The 22,096-nt window shown below is 37.4% G+C and overlaps 1 protein-coding gene across 1 annotated transcript; it reads right to left on the bottom strand.

Moving 5' to 3' along the window:
- Window positions 1-16,403: 16,403 nt before the first annotated feature.
- On the bottom strand, window positions 16,404-18,446 carry LOC127798928 (serine/threonine-protein kinase-like protein At3g51990). Its single transcript, XM_052332581.1, has one exon. It carries the CDS (start codon window positions 18,295-18,297, stop codon window positions 16,765-16,767), a length of 1,533 nt encoding a protein of 510 aa, XP_052188541.1. The 5' UTR covers window positions 18,298-18,446; the 3' UTR covers window positions 16,404-16,764.
- Between the last annotated feature and the right edge of the window lie 3,650 nt (window positions 18,447-22,096).

Below are 22,096 nucleotides of genomic sequence, written 5' to 3'. Positions count from 1 at the left end.
TTAAATGTAGGAAACTAGAAAATGATTGTGTGCTTCAACTATGACTAGTCAAGATACATCACATGTGACTGCCCCAAGAAGAGGAAGATGGAGTAGCTTGGAAAGACTAAGGAAGCAAAAGGGACTCATATATGAGTTTATAGTCTGACGAAGAAGGATGCGGACACAAATCCAACTGTGATACAAGGTATCCTATTCATCTCTAAAACCCTAATACATACAATGATAGATTTATGATCTACTCATTCATTCATGTCATACGCATTGTCTAAAAGTTTAGGGTGAAACTTGAAAAATTAGGGTACTAGATGGTAATCTCCACTCCCATAGGAAGGACCTTAGAAGCCAATGTTAGTTATCGAGGATGTGAGATCTATATAGGAGGAAAGAAGTTTGTAGCTGATTTAACCTCTTTATAAGATTTTGATATTATCATAGGTATGGATTTCTTGTCCCATTACAGTGCCAATTGACGCAGCGTAGGAAGCAATTTGAACTAGTTTCCATGTTTCACTTTGAAATTGAAGATGAAATTGAATTTAAGAGAAGAAATCTAATATTATTCAAAAGTTGCTCTCTAATACTTAGAACAAGAATTTTTATAGGCTAATCCGAAACCTTAATTCACTAGGAAAAAGAATTCTTAGTTGAATTAGGAAGAGAAAAACAAAAGTCAAATCTTAATCAAAGTAGAAAATTGAAATTATAATTGAAGTAGAAAACTAAATTGAAATCCTAATTGTAGTATGAAATCCAAATTGTAGTAGAAATTGAAATCCTAATTGAAGTAGAAAACTAAAAGGGCTCATCAGGCTTCTCTTTAACTCTTTGAGGCGGAATGTTCCATGCCATTCGCCTCTACTTGAGAAAAAATCGACCTCGAGTTATTATGAAGATGAGGGTACAAGGGTTCGTCAGAGGAATGATAGGCATATATGACCATGTATTCTATGACTATCATGTAGCAGTTTGGCATATGTAGCACCTTTGCACAAATTTGGTTACATCCCTTTGTAATTGTGGCCAATAAAACGATCACTAACTGTAGCAATGGTTTTATCATGACCAAGATGACAATCTAGACCTCCTCTATGTAAGTCTCGAATTAGCTTTTCCCTTAGAGAGGAACGAGATATACTAAACTGATTTCCTTTCATCAAGTACCCCTCGTGGATGTGAAAATCATCCGCAAGTTCATTGCTATTGCACTTCCCCCAAAGAACTTGGAAATTCTCATCAGTCTCATACAACTCCTTTAGTTGTTCAAAACCCACAACTTTTGTGCTCATTGTCATCAATAAGTCTGCTCTTATGCTCAAAGCATCCGCCACTTTGTTTTGCACTCCCAATTTGTGCTTTAGTTTAAAAGGGAATTTTTGCAAAAACTGAGACCACGTGGCATGCATATTACCGCTAATTCTTTTCTGGCTGTTCAAGTACTTTAAAGTTTCATGATTTGAATATAGAACAAATTCTCGCCCTACCGATAATCCACATGTGAGAAAATAATTATGAGAGAAAAAACTTAAGAGACTAGCCTCTCTTAGCTTGTTATTTATAATAAGCATAATGAGCCTTAAACTTATGGGTTTAATCTAATTACAAATAAAACACACATATAATAATTATAATATATACTAATAATTCTAACACTCTCCCTCAAGTTGGAGCATAGATATTATTTGCACCAAGTTTGTTACAAATATATTTCACTTGAGCACCCTTTAGAGACTTGGTGAAGACATCTGTAAGTTGATCATTGGAGTTAACAAACTCTATAATAATAACACCTTCAACCAGTTTTTCTCTAACAAAGTGACAGTCGATTTTAATATGCTTAGTCCACTTATGGAACACTAGATTGGAAGCAATGTGTAAGGCAGCCTAATTATCACAAATAAGCTTCATATGAGACACTTCACAAAACCTGAGTTCTTGCAAGAGTTGTTTAAGCCATATGAGCTCACAAGTTGCATTAGCCATAGCTCAATACTCTGTCTCTGCACTAGATCTAGCTATTACATTATGTTTCTTACTTTTCAAAGAAATCATATTTCCTCCCACAAGAACATAATACCCAAAAGTTGACCGACGATCAGAAGGAGATCATGCCCAATTTGCATCTGCATAACAACAAATATCTATGTGATCCTTATCCTCATAGAGTAGCCCTTTACCTGGTGCTCTTTTGATATATCTCAAAATCCGGATAACAACATCATAGTGAGAATCACATGGTGAACTAAGGAACTGGCTAACTACACTCATAGTAAAAGCAATGTTAGGACGAGTGATTGTGAGATAGTTCAACTTGTCTACCAGTCTCCTATACCTTTTAGGATCTGGATAAAGCTCCCCTTGTCTCGGCAAGAGTCGAACATTCGGATCCATTGGGGTGTCAACTGGTTTGCAATTCACCATACAAGTTTCTTCTAAGATGTTTAGTGCATACTTCCTCTGAGAAATTGAGATACTATCTCCTGATTGAGCAATTTCAATACCCAAGAAATACCGAAGTTGGCCTAGGTTTTTGGTTTGAAAGTGTTGATGTAGATGTTTCTTCAGCTTTTGTATTCCAACCTGATCACTCCATGTGATAACAATGTCATCTACATAAACCACAAGGTAAATACATAAGGAAGAAGAATGGCGATAGAAAATCGAATGATCAGCCTCACTCCGTGTGAGACCAAAGGCTTGAACCATAGTGTTGAACTTGCCAAACCACGCCCATGGAGATTGTTTCAGACCATAGAGAGACTTCCTAAGTTTGCAGACTACATTGGACTCCCCCTGAGTAACAAAACCAGGTGGTTGCTCCATATATAGCTCTTCTTGCAAATCACCATAAAGAAAGGCATTTTTATTATCAAGCTGATGGAGTGGTCAATGACGCGTAGCAGCCAGAGAGAGAAAGAGGCGAGCAAAGGCCATTTTCGCAACATGAGAGAAAGTATTGCTGTAATCCAGCCCATAGATCTGTGTAAAGCCTTTGGTAATTAAGCGGGCCTTAAGACGTTCCACCTAGCCATCAAGACCCACTTTGGGTGTGAATACCCAACGACAACCAATGAGAGTCTTTTCTGGTGGTAAAGACACCAAATTCCAAGTACCATTTGAATGTAAGGCGTTAATCTCATCTAATATAGCCTGGCGCTAACCAGGATTGGACAAAGCTTCACTTGTGGTTTTAGGAATAGAAACAAAGGAAAGACTTGAAACAAATGCATTATAAGAAGGAGACAAACAGTCATAGCATAAAAAATTATAAATAGGATGAGGATTACGAGTAGACTGTGTACCTTCGCGAAGAGTAACAGGGAGATTGTTGAGCTCAGGATCCGGGATAGGAGGGACAACAGACGGAGAGAGCGAGTTAGGAGAGTCTTGGGCTGGAGGAATGTAGGCACCAGTAGCGGGATGAGGACGATAATGATATATAAGAAGTGGAGGAGCCATGGTAGGTGGACCCGAAAACGGTAGGGTAGGTGCCATAGAGGAGACAGACGAATTTGAGGTGGACAACGGAAGAAAAGAAAAAGGAACAGGAAAAACCTGGTGAATACTTTGTGAATCAGGCTGAACAACCGAAAAAAAGGACTGATGTTTAAAGAATGTGACATCAACAGACAAAAAACTAGCGATTCAGCTCAGGAGAGTAACATTTATAGCTTTTTTGCAACCGAAAATAGTCGAGGAAGATACACTTGAGAGATTTTGCAGCAAGCTTATCCTGTTCAGGTGAAAAAGAATGCACAAAATAGATACATCCAAAAACACGAAGAGGAACTAAATAAAGTGGCTGTGTAGGGAACAAAAGGGAATGAAGAATTTGCTCCTATAACGCTGAGGATGACATGCGATTGATTAGATAACATGCAGTTAGAACAACATTGCCCCAAAATTTGGTGGGAAGATTGACATGTAAAAGGAGCGTTTGTGCAATCTCAATAAGATGGCGATTCTTACACTCAGCAACGCCATTATGTTGAGATGTGTAAGGACAAGAGGATTGATGCAAGATGCCATTAGAAGTCATAAAGGTACTAAATAGAAAAGAAAAATACTTAGGGCGTTGTCACTACGTAAGGCACGTATAGAAACTCCAAACTGTGTTTTTATTTTAGTAGTAAATGTCTGGAAAATAAAAAACAACTCAGACCGACTCTTCATAAGAAACAACTAAGTGCAACGAGAAAAGTCATCAAAGAAAGTAACGAAATATAAAAAACCAAGAGTAGAATGGACGCGACTAGGCCCCCATACAAGGGAAAAGGGAGGCCCTATTATTGACCTGACGAGAAAAAGAATGATGAGCATGTTTACCGCGCTGACACGACTCACAATTAAATATGGACAATGACGACAAACTAGGAACTAATTTCTTCAATTTGGAGAGGCTGAGATGACCGAGACGATAATGGAGAAGATCTGGGGAGGCGGTACTAGTGCAAGCTACTGGTGAACTAGGCACAACAAGATGATAGTGACCCTGTGACTCATGCCCGATGCCAATTATCTGTCCCGTACCCTAGTCCTGAACACAAATAGAGGTAGGAGTAAAAAGAACAGAATAGTTAAGGGTTTTAGTGAGTTGGCTAACTGAAATCAAATTAAAAGGACTATCAGGAACATATAAAACAAAATTTAATGAGAAAGAAGAGGTGGGTGTGATTTGGCCGATCCCTTTAACTGCAATTTTGGTACCATATGCCAGGGTAATAGTAGGTAAAGTATTAGAATAGGTAAGTGAGGAGAAAAGAAGTTCATTACCACACATATGGTTAGTGGCGCTAGAATCTATAATCCAAGGACTAACAGATGAGCCTTGAGCAACACAAGCAAACAGGATTACCAGGATGAGATTGCTGGGTGGTCTAGAACTTCAGGAAGGCATCATACTCAACTGCAGATAGAGGTACCAATTGTGAACTTGGTGGAGATTGAGTAAGACTAGGATCGCTCTGAAATACATGAGCTGCACTAATAGATGATGCAGGTGGAGCAGCTGTCCGACCATGTTTCTTCTAGCATTTGTCCTCAAGATGACCCAGTTTCTTACAAAGGTACACTGTGGACGTGAGCGATTATTATTGCGTCCTCTATTTCCTCCAACGGTGGAAGCCTAAGATACAAGAGCTGAAGATTCGGCTGGAGGAACAACATGAGAAGAAGAAGACATACCATGTACACCTATCATATTCAACAACCTTTTGAAAGAGTCCTTCATGGTAGGGTTAGCGGAGCCGGTCAAGATTTAATGTTTGATGGCGTCAAACTTTGGTTTCAGATAGGAGATAGCAATAACCATAAAAAACTTCTCTCGTTGAGCAATCTGTTCGGTGCGGGTCATAGTAAGAGGAAGAAGAGCATCAAATTCTTGCATGAGAGCCCGAATCTGCCCTAGATAAGATTCCATGGACAACTCCTACTTGAGATTCTTGATATTAGAGACCACAATGTACAAATGTTGGATATCGTTTGTATAACACTCTTCAGCTTCCTTCCACACATCAACACAAGTTTCAAAGGGGCGAAAGAGTTGCATGTTGGATAGATCAATAGATTGCCATAGGAGGCTACATAACTGGGCATCCACTTGTTCCCATCTCGCTCGATTAGCTTCTAGCACACTTTCAGCCTTCGTGGTAAGATGATCCGCTTGACCTTGCCCTTTGAACCACATTTTAACAGAGGCTGCCCATGAGAGATAATTGGCAGACCCTATCAACTTGATAGTGGTAATATCGACTGTCCCAAGATTGAAGACAACAAAGGATTGAGAGATAGTAGGGGCAATGGCAGAAACCGAAGCGGGAGTAGCACCGGTAGAAACTGCCTCGCTGAAGTCAGACATGACGATGACTTTAACACTAGAAATAGCTTTAGAGGTCGGCGACGGTCAGATCTGAAGAATCTGGAGAAAGAAGACCGGCGGATGCGTTGACACGTGTTGGCGCATGGAGGTGACGACAGCGCGTGGGGTCGCGTGGCTGGTCCTGCGGCAGCGATTCTTCGACGATCGGCTGATCTGGAGGCAACAAACTCGATGGTGATGGTAGTGTGGTGAGGTTGTGGTCGGACAATGGGGTTTCGGTATGGGCAATGACGGTTAGGGTTTAAAAGTAGCTGGAAAAAGATATACAACGACGGTTAGGGTTTAAAAGTAGCTGGAAAAAGATATACAATGACGGTTAGGGTTTTTTTTCTCACCAGTGACTCTGATACCATGTGAGAAAATAATTAGGAGAGAAAAAATCTAAGAGACTAGCATCTCTTAACTTGTTATTTATAATAAGTATAATGAGACTTAAACCTATGGGTTTAATCTAATTACAAATAAAACACACATATAATAATTATAATATATACTAATAATTCTAACACTACCCATGTTTCCAAAGCTCCGACGACAGAATATAATTCCTTGTCATAGGTCATTTGTCATTACTTCTCTAAACTCCTCCAATAATGCTTTCACTGGTTCGAAATACTCGACTAGTTTTTGCCTTGTTCCATTTAACAAAACCTTTCACAATGGTTATATGCACCACCTTGGACTCCTTGATTGCTTCCTCCATCTCTTGCTCAGAATGGGGGCAATAGTAAGGAAAGTTCACCCCTCCACTTTAGAAGCCTTAGGATGAAGTGGTAGCAAAGTGTATTTTACTTCTCCCTTATTGAGCCTATACGCATTATTCCTCCCATAATGCTGAGCATCCACATCATACTGTTAAGGTTTACCCAACAATATATGACAAGCATCTATATCCACAATATCACAATAAATCTCATCATAATATTTGCCTATGGAAAATGGTACCTTACAACGTTTTGTCTCATGGATCTTATTTGCAGTTTTAATCCACTTAATAGTATAAGGATTGGGATGTTTCTCAATTGGCAACCGCAAGCTCTCCACTGTGTGTCTCCTTATAATCTTCTCCTTACTGCCACTATCTATGATAACATCAAACACTTGATCCTTGATTAGTTGGTTCGAAATTATTGATGATGCTGGCTAGAATCTTTCATCTTAGGTGCCATCATTGTTCATCAGACCACATAGCTCAAAGCAGTATCATCATGGTCATCTTCATACTTAATATCCTCTCCATCGGGGCTGTATATCTCAGCATCATCTTCCTCCTCACCATGTTCAACCATGTGGACTGCCTTCCTTTAAGGACATTCATTCGATCGATGTCCTGGTTGGTTACACCTAAAACACTTTTCTGATGTAGGTCTGGCATAGGGATTAAACCCTTTTTGTGCCTCCTTCACTTCTATGACTTCTGCTTACTTGTAGCCTTATCCTCCCTATATTGGTCAGCACGAACTTGATTTCCTTGGGACTGTGTTGTACTGTTTATACTAGCTATTTCTTTGTGCTAATCAGCATACATCTTATGTGAATAATCAGTCTGCCCCTTTTCCTGCAACATCAACTCTACCTTTAATGCCATATTCTTGGCCTCAACTAAAGTTCGTAGCACCTGTATTTGATGGCTGCTCTCAAACCTTCCAAGTACCTAGCCACCTGTTGTCCCTCACTTTCCCTTAAGTCTTTCTGCTCTTAACAGCCTCATAAATTCAGGGGTATATTTATGAATAGTTCGTTGTCCTTGTTGATATCTTTGATATTGCTGAGACAAAATCTGATCATAATCAGGGGGAAGAAAATCTCTTTCTAATAATTGCTTCATATGGAAACAAGTTCGAATTGGAGGTCTACCCTTTTTTTCCCTTCGGTTCTGTTCTATATTCCACCAAGCGAAAGTACCCCATTTTAATCAACTTTGGGTACTTCCATATATTCAAAGAACCTATCAATTTCAGCAATCTAGTCTAGGAATTCTTCTATATTTAGATTACCACTAAAGTATAGAATGTCTACCTTCAACTTGAAGTCATCTTTGTCCTCGTAAGTGTTTCTCCGGTGACCTCAATTAAATTGATTATTCCTGCAATAACTTCTCACAAGTTCCTCTAGGTATTCATATTCTGTATCATCATCATAGGCAGGCTATCTTCGATGATTTGCAAGACTAGGTTTGCTGAAATGACCACCGTGGGCATGAGCAACTTCATCTCTTACAGGTAGTGCCTCGTTTTCTTGGTCTTTGTTGGCACTTAAGCCTAAGGCGTCTAGGCAATTTGCCATCTCTTTGAAACATCATTCGAGGCGTTAGAATTGGAGATCCATCATCTTCTCCATAGTCTTCTATGCCGCCTTAGGATGTAGGGCCTCAATTCCCCGATCATTGCCAAGGGAACCACCATTACCAACATTGTCATCACTGGCCATTGGATTGGGCAAGCTTCCTGCTTTGATACCAACTGATGCAACAAAGGAAGTGATTTGAACGAATTTCAAGTTGAAACTGAAGACGAAACCGAATTTAAGGGAAATTCTAATATTATTCAAAAGTCGCTCTCTAATACTAAGAACAAGAATATTTATAGGCTAATGCTAAACCTTAATTCACCAAGAAAAGGAGTTCCTAGTTGAATCAGGGAGAGAAAAACAAAAGTCAATTCCTAATTAAAGTAGAAAATTGAAATTCTTATTGAAGTAGAAAATTAAAATTAAAATCCTAATTGCAGTAGAAAATTGAAATCCTAATTTAAGTAGAAAATTGTAAGGGCTCATTAGGCTTCTTTCGGGCTAGATGTTCCTCGTCACCAATGTTGATTGTCAAGCAAAGATAGGAAGCTTACAAGTACCAAGAGGAGTCCGAACTAAATTTTAAGGACAAGGCACTTAGCACAAAAAAAAAAAAAAAAGGATTTTAGTGCCCCAAGCTATGCGATAGAAAGTGTAACAGGACTTGAGAAAATGCAGATGGCCAGTGAGTACTTGAATGTGTTTTTGGAAGATCTCCCTAAATTATCCACACGGCGAGAAATTGAATTCTCTATCATGATAACACTTGGGACAAATCCTATATAGGAGGCTTTAGTTGAACTAAGAGAATTGGAGGAGTAATTACAAGAGATAACTAATAAGGGGTTCATTAGGCCTAACGTGTCACCTTGGGGCACATCTATGTTATTTGTCAAGAAAAAAGATGGAAACCTAAGAAAGTGTATAAACTATAGGTAGTTGAAGACAAAAACAAATATCCACTACTTGCGATGAAGGAATTGTTTGAGTAGTTACAAGGAATAAGGGTTTTCTCAAAAATTGATCTAAGATTAGGGTACTGCTAGTTGAGAATCAAACTTGAAGACATACCCAAGACTACATTTAGATCTCATTATGGACATTATGAATACCTAGTGATATCGTTCAAACTGACAAGTGCATTAGTTGCCTTCATGGACTTTGTAATTGTGTTTATTGACAACATCTTAGTATATTCAACCAATAAAAAGGAACATTAGGAACACTTGAGGACATTACTTCAAATTCTCAAGGAACACCATTTATATGTTAAGTTTTCGAAATGTGTGTTATAGTTTACTGAAGTGACATTTTTAGGCCATGTCATATCAACAAAAGGTGTAGTGGTAGATTTAGCTATGATTGAGGCAATTTAGAAGTGGCAACAATCGAGGACATTGATATTGAGGTTTTTAGTTTCCTCAAGCTAACATGTTACTATAGGAGATTTGTAGAAGGGTTCTATAAGATAACTACCCCATAAATCCTATTAATGTAGAAAGGAATCGTATATGAAAGGAATGAGAAGTGTGAATGGAGTTTCCAAGAGCTTAAGAATTGGTTAACACTACCACCTATTTTGGTTGTCTAGTGGATTGAGCAGGTATGTGATGTACATTGATGCCTCAAAGGTGGGTTTGGTTGTGTCCTGATGTAGAGCAAAGGTGGGTTTGGTTGCTTATGGGTCTCGTTAGTTGAGATGACATGAATAACACTACTTGACTCATGACTTAGAATTGGTTAAAGTGGTATACACCTTGAAATTTGTGGTGTCATTACTTGTGCGATGAGAATTTTGAGGTTTTTTTCAAACCATAAGAGCTTAAGATATGTATTCTCACAAAAGGAGTTGAACATGCAGTAACGAAGATGGATGGAGTTCCTAAAGAATTGCTGTTGCACCATCTCTTATCATTCAAGAAAGGCTAATGTAGTTGCTAATGCATTGAGTAGGAGGAATCCTATGTTGTTAACCAGGATGATGACTAGAGAATGATAGATGATTGAGGCTTTTAGCCAATTAACGATGGATGTAGTGCCTGGGACAACTACATACTTTGTTAGCTTGTAGTTCAACTCGAGTTCAGAGATCAGATTAAATAAGCTCTTGCAACTTGCTCAAGATATTCTCAATTGGTTGATGCACGCGACCATGTAAGGAAACCCAAATTTGAATTTCAGAATGGGTTACTCAAGTTCCGAGGGAGGAGATATATGCCAAGGGACGAAGAATTGAGAAAAATGATACTAGCCAAGTACACCATCCAACGTCCACGTTGGGCCTTCCAAAATGTACGAAGATCTCAAGGCAATAATGCCCATCGGTAACTTGGGAACACTTGGATACATGGTTGATCCTTGAAAGCTTAAAATTGGAGAAGTAGGAAATAGGTCCCTATTATGCAGTTCAATTCTGCCACCTTTTGGTATTTAGATAAGTTGACTGGCAAAATGGTGTCTAAATCTAGCTTATAATACATTGTTGGAAAGATTTCTCAGAAACCTGTCACATACCAAAATTTGGTTGCCATCCGATGACATTTGGGTAGTTAAACAATGTCGGGAAGTTGACTGCACAAAGTCCAAAATGTAATGGACTACATAAATGTGATTTTTTAACAAATTGATTTTCTTTTTTTTTTTGAAAATCTAGGCTGTAGGATTTTGTAGTCCTTGGGTAGAAGATATTAAAATTTCAGGCCAAGGAAAGAATTTGGAAATTTTATGCAAGAAATAAGAAATAAACTTGATTTTCTAAGGAAATTAGAAAGGAAAAATTTGGGGTTTATTTTGGGGAAGCCTAAACTAATATTTTCCACAAACTAAAGGAAAAACAAAAATGCAAAATTTCAAACTCAATGGGAAGCGTAAAGGCATTTTTCCAAGATTGTGATTATAAACTGTAAATTTACCGAATGTGTAGGTAAAATAGCAATTCTTTATAAATAATGGGGGTCTTAAGGGTAAATTGTTGGACCTTAGAGGCTACAGGTAGATTATTTTAACCCTATGTAATAGTGAAAATTTGGGTCAAGCCCTTTAGTTAAGTTAAAAGGGTTTGGGTTGGAGCGGCCATTAGTGCAAGAGTTTTACTAAACGCGGACAAGTTTTCAACCTTGCAAAATGTTTGTTGAAATACCAAAATAAATATACCATATCTTAGTCAAAGAGAGCCCCAACTTACCTATGTAATTGGATTGCTGGACAAGTCAGCCTTGGCTCATTAACTAACTTGGGTTGATGGAGGGTGATGCTTACTTGGTGTTTTGAGTTCCATTTCCTTGATTTGCTTTAATAATTCAAAATCGAATCCCCAAGTAGAGCAAAGGAAAAAACGAAGCCTAGTACCCATTTAAGACGATTTCTCATGAAATCATAGTCATTTCCTTTACTAATGGGTGAAAAATATGGTCAATTAGTCACTCGTGACACTCCAAAGTGGGAACAAGGCATCACAATTTCTCAATATCTTAATTATAAGCACATAACTTGCTTCTCCTTAGTCTTTAATCTCAAAGACTAAGGATATCCATCGCTCAATGGAATTGATCATCTCTATGTTGGTTCCAACTAATAAGATGTCATTACTAGTTCTCCATTAAGAAAATTTGTCTTGACATCCATCTAGAACAATTCAAGATTTAATTGAGCTACAATGGTTAGAATCACACAAATACTTGAAAAATTATTCTTAAAAAATTTCATATTTAGAGATTCTATCTTTCTCTCGTTAGGGTGTTCACCATAAATGATATACTCTTTTTGAGTATTCAAGATATCTAATGACCACCTTTTTACTAGCCCCTAGTTCTAATATACCATACTTGTGGAAAACTACGAACATATCTAACTTATTCCCAAGGACACAAGTGTCCTAGGTAGAGCATGGACTTACTTGAAACTTTGTTAAAAATGTAGCAGCAAAAACTAATCAAGAGATTTGCTCATGTCATCATTGACTTGACCATTTTCAACAAAGTTTATTTCAACACTCTTAAACGCAATTTTGTTGTAGACTATTTGAAATTGCTAAGTGCCTTATAATTCCGTTTTACTCATAAACATATTTGAACTTATTTGATAGATATTCATGCCCTCCATTAGTTTGGAAGATTTTTAGTTTTTCTTCTCATTGGATTCTCAACCTCTGTCACAAAGCATTTAAAGCAATTTAATACTTATAATTTGTGAGAAATTAGATACACAACCAAAACGTAAATATATAGCCTATGAAAGTGAGAAAATAGAATGCACCATTTCTTGCCCTCACATTCATTAGCCTACATATGTCGAGTGCACTTAACTCCAACAAAAAAGATGCTCGAGTAGCCTTATTGAAAGACTTTCTCTTGGCTTTTCCAGCTAAGTGAAGCTCACACTCAGTAAGCTTTATCTTATTAAGAGATCTCAACAGACATTCTCTTGCTAGCCTAACCATCCTCCTTTGCCCCATATGACAATTTCGCATGCTACATATCACAATTATCATTAATAGAAGGGGAACATCATCTAAATCGAATTTAAAGAAAACATCAACCATGTATCCAAATCCAAATAAATTATCCAAATAATGTATTTCCAAAACACTTACCTTTAAGGTGAAAAAAAATAACAAAGTCCCAACATGGTTATTATGGATAACAAGTTACATTGAACTCCAAGAGCATATACGACATCATGCAAAGAGTAACACTCTTTTATTTCACATCCTTAGTTGATGTGAACCAACTCTTGGGAGTTCTGTCATGTCATTCCCAAGCATCACACATTTGTTTAATTGTAGGTTGTCGATGATAATTTACAAGTTCATCCCTATTTCAAAATATATATTTCATTGCTCCTATATCAATTGCCCAATCTGAAAAGGATGGATATGCAACTAATGTCTGTGAGAAAGCGAATCCATAGAGCTCAGAGGGAAAGGTTACTAACTTCTTTGACTTAGACTACTCTTGAGTGAAGTAGCCTTTCCCTTAGAATTGTGGCACTTATTCTTTTCACGTGTGCCTTACATTTTTAGAGTAACGTCTTTCTCTCGAGACTTAGGCACAATAGTGTCTAGGATGTTCAAAGTTTCTTTCACAATGAGAATATTTTTAATCTTATTTAGCTTAACATTTTTGCTATCAACAATTTTAAAAGCCATGACCACCATAAGGAAGGTTAAATATTCTTTAGGCACGTGTTATATTTATGATCATTAAATCAAAAAAATATTTTGTTGTACCCAATAAGATCAACGAACAATATCATATTCTAAATTATCTTTGTGAAACAAATTCACATATTTCAGATATTCTCATGGACCCATTGAAAGCTATAAGTGATCATGCAAACACATTTAGCATGAATTATGAATGTAACGCAAAAACATTCATATTTTTTGAATTTATTTTGTTTTTAAATAAAATTCACAAAAAATATTATTAATTATAATTAACTAAACGAATTTTAGAAGATAATTCATGGACACAAATAGGTGAAACACTAATCATTCTAGAATTTGAAATATAATTAAAAAGAATTATAGTTAAATAAATTTCAAATTTAAGGTTTTAATTTGTGTTAAGAGATGCACATAGATGACCAAAATTTAAATCAAATAGAAAAAAACTACCCTTATTAGGCCTACATAGCCCATAAGTCTAATTTATGGACTCATCATGCCAAAGAAAATTAAAAATGTCAAAAATAATTAATTTTTGGGGTAATTTTGAAAATAAATTTTAAACTAAAAAATCAAAACACACTTGAAAAGAACATATCACATTAGAAGGTTGTTGGCGACAAGACGATTCATCATTTGTTAGATATCGCTTGGGGAAGTTGCACGAGTAGCTAAACAAGTAGTAAATAACTAGGTTTATAAAATAGCTAGAGAAGACTATAGATTGTGATGGACCTGCCTGGTTGCCGTTTCAGCCTTACATGATATCTGGGATGGACCACTACCATCAATTTTGTCTCAACAAGTTAGTTTGGAATCAATTATTCTATTTTGCCTAAGAGATTGAAGACCAAAATATTCTCACCCATTTTATAAAGAATCATGCTAGATGTACATCTATTTTGTACATTTTGAGTTATATAAGGGGGTATTATAACCAAAATACTCTGCGCCTCACATGCGCCTTTATGTATTTCATGAGGGTTTTTTTTTGTCATAATACCCCCTTATGTAGTCCAAGATGTACAAAATAGGTGTACCAATAGCATTTTCCTTTTATAAATTTGTAAAATGTGTCACTACTCGTTGCTCTTTTCTCTTCCTTCTCATGTCTGCTGATGCAACCACTGCCTCGCCGCTGCCTTCACCTTATTGTCGTCGGCTCGCTACCATCGATAGCCATAAAAAAAGAGAGAAGAGAGCAACGGAGAGGGACACATTTTATAAATTTACAAAGTAGATTAGGACTTTTTAATCTTCTTAACCCCCTCGATAAGATTATCAATCTCTCGGGCAAAGCAACACTGCCTGTTTGAAATACAACTCCGAATCTTTGATTTGACGTTAGGAGATTGATCATCACTAGACATCACCTTAGGCGATGCATGCATCTCGCACGTTGCTTTCCTAGTATTCAACGGTAACAGTGGCTTCTTCATCTCTTTGTGTTGGTTCTAATTAATGTACACTTAGATTGCCAATCCATAGTCGAGAAAGGCCTTGTTGTGCTACCTTCATTCGAGGGCACCTCATGGGGCATGGACGATTATTGTTCATTGTCTTGAATTGTTTCAACAATAATTTATATACTAGCCAACTTATGGTGCTAGTTTTATATATATTGAATACCAGTATGAATATAACACATATATTCATGTTATACTTGATCGTGTAAAATAGCAAGCAACTGAACTAAAACCATTCAATCAAATAACATAAATTGTAACCCTTCAATTAGATAACTTGTGACTATGAATAACATATTCGAAATAATGGTAACCATGAAAGAGAATTCTATAATATGCTAATCCAATCTCAGATTCATGGTGTTATGATGGAGGGTGCATATAATTAATAATGGTTATGATATCACCGATATATAGGTTATATTGAGAAATAAATTTAAAAACCTTAGGTGAAAATAGATCTTCTTACTTAACAACCTTCAATGATCACCAACGTTGGAGGAAAACTATTAGTCTCTAATCCTATAACCTCTCATGGTGGGTTGGTCTTAAAAAGTTAACAAGAGAGTATTTATATTTCTATGTATTTTATATGACACTATGCTAATTAATGTGTATATGTATATGGAAGAACCTACCTTCTAACTAAAGTCAATTTTTGATTTGAAAATAAATATTTATCACTCATAATAAATACATCACTCCTAGGTGATCACAATTAGGCTTAGAATATTCTAAATAATTATGTGTCCTACAAGATGAGCGAGGAGAGATAGAAGGATATTTTAGTCATTTTATCTTTTATTTTTTTAATTGAAAGAGAAGTTATTGTCATTTTTAAAACATGAGGGGTGTTTTTGCAATTAAAACAATCCTCAAAAAATGGTTATTGCAATTTACTCATATAAACAATTATTCGGAATAATTTGAAGCATTTAATAAAAACAAAGAAGATTTTTCTATGAACACATAATTTTCAATTTTTATTATTTTTTAAAAATTGAAAACTAAGAAGTGCACAAAAATCAATCACCAACGGTCCACATTGCCAGTTACTGAAAATTCATCATCTTTGTCGTGCATTATTTGGGTCTCTTTCTTTCATTCTCTCACAAATTTGAGCAAATAAAGGTTGAAGGAAGTTGGATGAGTGCATCCATCATCTACTGCAAACTGGGAAGGGAGGGAGTGGGGGAACTGAAGCCACATTTGGATTTGGGCCGCCCCAATAAAAAAGAGAAAAGATGGATGAGTTTAGTTTAATTTAATATATTTAGGTGTGTGATGTTAAATATATATTTAATTAATTATATTTGGACATGATTTCATATATATCTAATTAAAACAACTCTCATATTATCACTTGTTTAGAAAATGAAAAACTTATAATAATAATTACATAAAAGGGGAAAACAAACGCGGAGGGAGGAGTCCAGCAGCAGCAGCATATCCATCCAGAAAAACCGACATATAGCAGCCGCCTGGTGGTCGTGGGAGCGAGTAGCAGCAGCAGCAGGGGATGCAAATAATGCGCTGATTAGATAAAGAAAAGATAAAAACAGCACTCCCACTCCCACTCCCACCCTCTCTCTCTCTCTCTCTCACTGCTTCCAGAATCTACCGCTGCTGCCTGCTGCCTCTCTCTCTCTCTCTCTCTCTCTCTCTGCATTAAAATCTTTTGGAATTTAGCCACAATCCATTACTACCGATACCCTCCCCCCATTACATATGTATAAATGAATTTCTTTTATTATATAATATATGAGTGTGTACGTATGGTCATTTCATTTTCAATTCCAATCCTTCAATACCCAAAACAAAACAAAAAAACAAAAATAAAAAAAACTAAAATGCAGTAATACTGACAATAACAGATTTAATTTTGCATATTGTTGACTTGAAGTTGTATACTATTCAGCCAGCAGCCAGCAGCCAGCAGCAATTTGATTGCTACGTACTGACCTCTAGTTTTGGAACGCCACCAATAATTTGGTGTCTTCTTCCTCCTTCATTTCTTCTCCAACTTTATTATTAGGGTTCCTCAGAAGTTGCTGTACCATCATCAAATTCAACCCCCCACCCCCAACCCCAACCCCCCCATTATTATTATTATTACTACTACTACTGCGCCCCAGATTCGAGCTTTGCAACATTCCCATTGATCTTGACTTCCTTAACATCGCCGCCGGCATCATCTTCACTCCCAATCCTATCCCACCCTTCTTCTTCATCATTCCTCCGCCCAACCCCACGCTCCAAAAATCTGACCCCCCCACTGGCTTCATCTCCCCACCTGACCCCACCGACTTCGATCGCCCCACCTTTTCTTTACTGCTCCAACCACCATCTTCGCTTCCCGACTGTACCCCCGAAACACTCGACACTTTCCTGTTTCTTCTGCTTCCCCCTCTCCCCGTCACCATCACCTCTGCGCTTTCATCCAACGGTTCGTATTTCGCCGCCGGCGAAGATTGGCAGAGTCTCCGTCCCACGCGCCGCCCGACGCTGTTGCATGTCAGCGACGAGACTCTTTTCTTTAGCGCCCTTAGCGACTCCTCGATCTCTGACATTTCCGGTCGCTTCTCGGCCGCGGATCGGACGCACTTCGCGGCCAGTACAGCTAGTCGCCGTGTAACTGCCGGGTCGGGCGGCGGGCCAATCCTCGGGTCGCAAATCCCGGAATACTCGCCTGCCCGAATGAGCGGCGCCGCCCACTCAACCACCGACGGCGGGCTGTAGTTTACATCGATGGCGTTGCGGCCGCTTACGATCTCCAGCAACAGAATCCCGAAGCTGAACACGTCGCTCTTGGCGCTGATGTCCCCCGGCGCAAGATAACCCGGATCGAGGTATCCTAACGTCCCCGCCGGCGGCGTGCAACGGACCTTCACGTCCTCCACGTGTCCCCTCAGGGCCAGGCCGAAGTCCCCCAACCTGGCGTTCCATTCCCTGTCGATCAACACGTTCGACGACTTTATGTCGCGGTGAATCACCGGCGGGTTACATAAATGCAGGTGCTGAACCGCCCTCGCTACTTGCAGAGCGAACCGGATTCGCCTGGCCCAACCGGGCGGTCTAGGGGTCGCGTGAATCAAATCGTACAAAGAACCGTTTGGCATGAACTCAACGACGATCAGCTTCCTCTCTTCGGAGTCCACGCCGAACCCTAAGAGATTAACGAGGCGCGGGCTCCGAACGCGAGAGAGAACTTCGATCTCGTTCTCGGCGGGACTATTGGTGCAGTTACCGTAGGTCCTCTTGACGGCGGCGAAGAGCTTGCCGTCGTCGAGAACGGCTTTGTAGACTGAGCCGTGGCTCCCCTTCCCGAGGAAGCTGTTCTCGGAGAATCCATCGGTCGCCGAGTCGAGATCGGAGAAGGAGAACTCTCTGGTTTCGAACGGCGCCTTGTGGTTTGGTTTGTTGTTGTTTCGTTTTCTGGCGAAGTGAGGATCGCAAACGGCGACGGCGGACTCCGCATTGCAGGAGAGATAACCCATAAACGAAGAAAAGGAAGATCCGAGTGAAAGCGAAAGGGAAACAGAAAGAGGTGCTTAGAGAGACACAGAGAGAGAGAGAGAGAGAGGAGGAGGAGAGAGAATGTGAGCGCCAGTGTCTCTAACTGCTAAGATAAAAGTTAGTTGGTGGCTTTGAGTGAGGGAGAGAGAGAGAGAGAGTGCGACTCTTGAAAATTTAAAGTTGATTTCTTTGCCATTTTCAAACCTAATTAACTGCTATCAAATCAAATGTCACATTTTGATTCTGCCTTCAACGTAAAAAATAATGTTTTAATTCATTGCAGACCAGACGTAAATTATGCTTCCCCCCACCGCCCTAAATTGGGTGATTTTAATTGATTATATTACATCATCATTAAGGAAGGTAAAAGATGGAATTTTTAAATTAAGTGATGGGAAGAAGAAAAAGATTTTGAGGAGGGAGGGGAGGGGAGATGAGATTGGGATTTGGTTAATAATAATAGTTTGATAGATTGGCATTTTTCTTTTGTATTATTAATGCATTAATGCAATGCAAAGGCGTGCTTGGTGGGCTTTTGGGGAGAACATCTCGGGGGTTGGTCTTAAACAAGTGGGCCCCAAACGGTCCCTTGTGCTGGAGGGTTACTTTAAACTTTAATCTTTAGTCGCCTCAACTCTTAACTTTATCCATTGTATTGTATTTTATCAAAATCCTGATCTTATCCAAATTTGACCAATAATAACAATTATGTAATAATTACTTCAATAATATAATTTACTTATTTACAAACGAAGAAGAAGAAGAAGAAGAAGAAGAAGAAAGAAGAATTATATTTGGAGTTTTGGGGGCTTGGTAGGTGCGAAAGCGACCCTAATTTAATTGTTTTACTTTTAATTAAAAAGAATTAAGAGCTTAATTCTATTTTTTCTTTGTATTGACATGTAGAGCTCTATTTCAATGTCTGGGAATCAATTCTGTCAAAATATGATTTATCTTCTCTTTCTTTCTTTTCTTTTTTTTTTTCATTTTCATGTCCAATCGACTTGACCTGGTGGCTGGTGTCTCATACTACTACCATACCCCTCCTCCCCTCCACTCCACTCAACTCAAAAACACAATTCATCGTCATTTAAACTTATTTCTATAATATGTACATTCATCTTTTCTTATGTCTAGGAATAATATTAATTTGTTTCCTAATAACAGCAGTGTGTTGTTGTCACCTCCCATTGATCCCATGGTCGGTCTACGTGCCAGCCTGCCTGTTTACCTTAAAATTAGGATGGAAAACTCACATGCATATGTTTGTTTTTAAAGGGAACGGAAGGGAAGGAGAGTATGATGATTAGATTAAGAGGATTAAATATATTGGGTTCCTTATATTAGATTAGATTTGAGTGAGTGATTGATTGTGTTATGTTGGAGTAAAATAATTTAAGAACCAATTGAAAGAAATTGATATTGTCGTCACTAATAAATAAAATATTTTAAACAAATCAAATCAAACCAAACATGTAACTTAAAGCAACAAAATCAAACTAACTCCCTCCCTCCCTCCCTCCCTCCCTCCCTCAATATTAACCTCTCAAGCATGGGCATTCTTATCTTAGTGTATATTACAAACAAACAAACAAAAATTTAAGAATTTTATTATTATTGGCTCCCTAGATTTTTGAAGACTCCTTTTAGTAAATAATAAAATCTAAAAAACTAAAATTAAAATTCTATAAACTTAAAAATTTATGTACCTAATAACTATATAAAAAATATCATCCAAAATATAATTATCTTAATATTAAAATTTTAACCCTTTTAACCTTCTACCCTGCTCCCTCTCTATCAAGACAAACCCTATTATTGTGCAATTAATGACGCCACCGCCAACAAATGTGGGCTATTAACTAAGTAGTGAATGGTTATAATTAACAATCTTATTATAGGCGGACTAAGATAAGATGTTTGAACCTTTTGGCCATAATTGATAAAGCTTTTTGAAGCATAATTTGAGTTCAACCTAGTTACCTAGAATGCATCTATTATTCTTTAATGATAAAAGAAAGGAAGTAGGTGAGCATATATATATATATATATATGTGTGTGTGTACATATGATGCTTTTGCTCTTTTAGTCCCTCGAAGTTGGTGAAAAGCATCTACCTTTTGACCTTTGAACCATTGATTTAGATTCTCCAAAGTACGAAGTAAATGCTTGCCAAGGATAGGCAAATCATCCTTCAGGCTTTTTCATCCCTCTCTGACCCACCCTTCAAGCTTTAGCATGCATGGTAACATTCACAATTCAATTTTAACCTTACAATTGGTCCCATAGTAACATATACTAATATAGTAACTAGTCTTCTTCTGTACAGGATTCAAATTCGTTTTTAAGAAAATTAAATCTCTCCATCTAAATTTCTGCATTTATATATTTAGTGTGCATAATTTAATAATGATTACAAACCAAAAAAATCTAAATTTTATTGAAGGTCAAAATTGGAAAAATAAAAAAGCTATTTGGATGATTATTTTTATTTATACATGATTATCAACTAATAATTATTTAAAGAGGAGAGAGAAGGTGACAAAAAGGTGTGGCGTCAAAGGAATGGCAGGGCAGGGCAAGCACTCTTTCGAATTCGTGGGTAAGGCGTGCGCTTGGATTGCGCCGTCCCCTGCCTTGTCTGCCTTTAGTTGCTGCACGCACAGCCTTCCATTCCACCGCTTTATTTGATTTCATTAAAAAAAACCTCACCTTATATAATATAAAATAATTTATCATCTTTAACGTAATTCTAACTAAATTGTATACACCACTACGTCCCAGCAATAGGAGAAAATATTCAGAGTGATACAGAGATCCAGTTGAGATATTTTCTGACACGGAATTATAGGCACAGAGAGTGTGTCCATGCTTGCCATTGCTCGATACCAACTGGTGTCTTAAACAGACATGGAATGGAATGATAGAAATTTTGTATTGAATTTCTGTTGATATGGATATGGTCCACATTGAGCAGTACAAATGTGATAGGATAGTTATTTAAATTCAAATTTAACAGAGCTACCTACGACCAGTCTCTCAAGTAAAATTTAATTTGACTATGAATACAAAATGTAAATAAATATGGGGAATTTAGTCTACTTATAATCATTGCTTACACATAAGCACCTAAAATTTTGTTTTGCATGCTTCATATTAATAATTTATGTGAGATAAAAGTATATATTATATTGAGATTATTATCAATCAATTGCGTCGCGTGTACAAGTTGGGTTTAATTGTCAACAGTAGACAATAGACAGTGGACAGCACGTAACCTGAACACAAAAAGGGCCCCCTCTTCATGGAAGCGAACCTGTCCAACTAGAAAAGACAGTTACTAGACAGACCTACCAATTTGGGACCCATAGATTCATGAGATTAAAGGCATTGACCCAACTAATATGAGATTAATTTAATGTTCTACAACCCCCCCCCCCCCCCCGGGAAAAACATTAAGGGTATGTTTAGTTATATAAAATATTTTTTAATTTTCTATTGTTTGAATTTCCAATTAGAAAAATGAACACCTAATTTTTCAAATTTTTAATTTTATACTATGAATCAGAAAATATCAAAAAGATATTATTTAAAATTTTAAAAATAATTGTAAAATATTAATGCATGTTTAATTGTAAAAATAAAATAAAAAAGGTTACCTGCAACCGTACAAGCTCTAATATTTTAAAGAAAAAGATTTTTTAAAACAATATTATTTTTTATGAAAAAAATTCAAAATACTAATACGAGGGATGGCTTATTATAGATATTTAAAGTCAC

This window comes from Diospyros lotus, chromosome 4, assembly GCF_014633365.1.
Source record: "Diospyros lotus cultivar Yz01 chromosome 4, ASM1463336v1, whole genome shotgun sequence".
Taxonomy (NCBI): Eukaryota; Viridiplantae; Streptophyta; class Magnoliopsida; order Ericales; family Ebenaceae; genus Diospyros; species Diospyros lotus.
Note: the sequence above shows the minus strand (reverse complement) of the source record. Positions and strands in the feature narration are given on the sequence as shown.

Bases quoted from the DNA above. Each gene is read 5' to 3' on its own strand.
- LOC127798928 (XM_052332581.1), bottom strand. From the start codon at position 18,297: ATGGGTTATCTCTCCTGCAATGCGGAGTCCGCCGTCGCCGTTTGCGAT.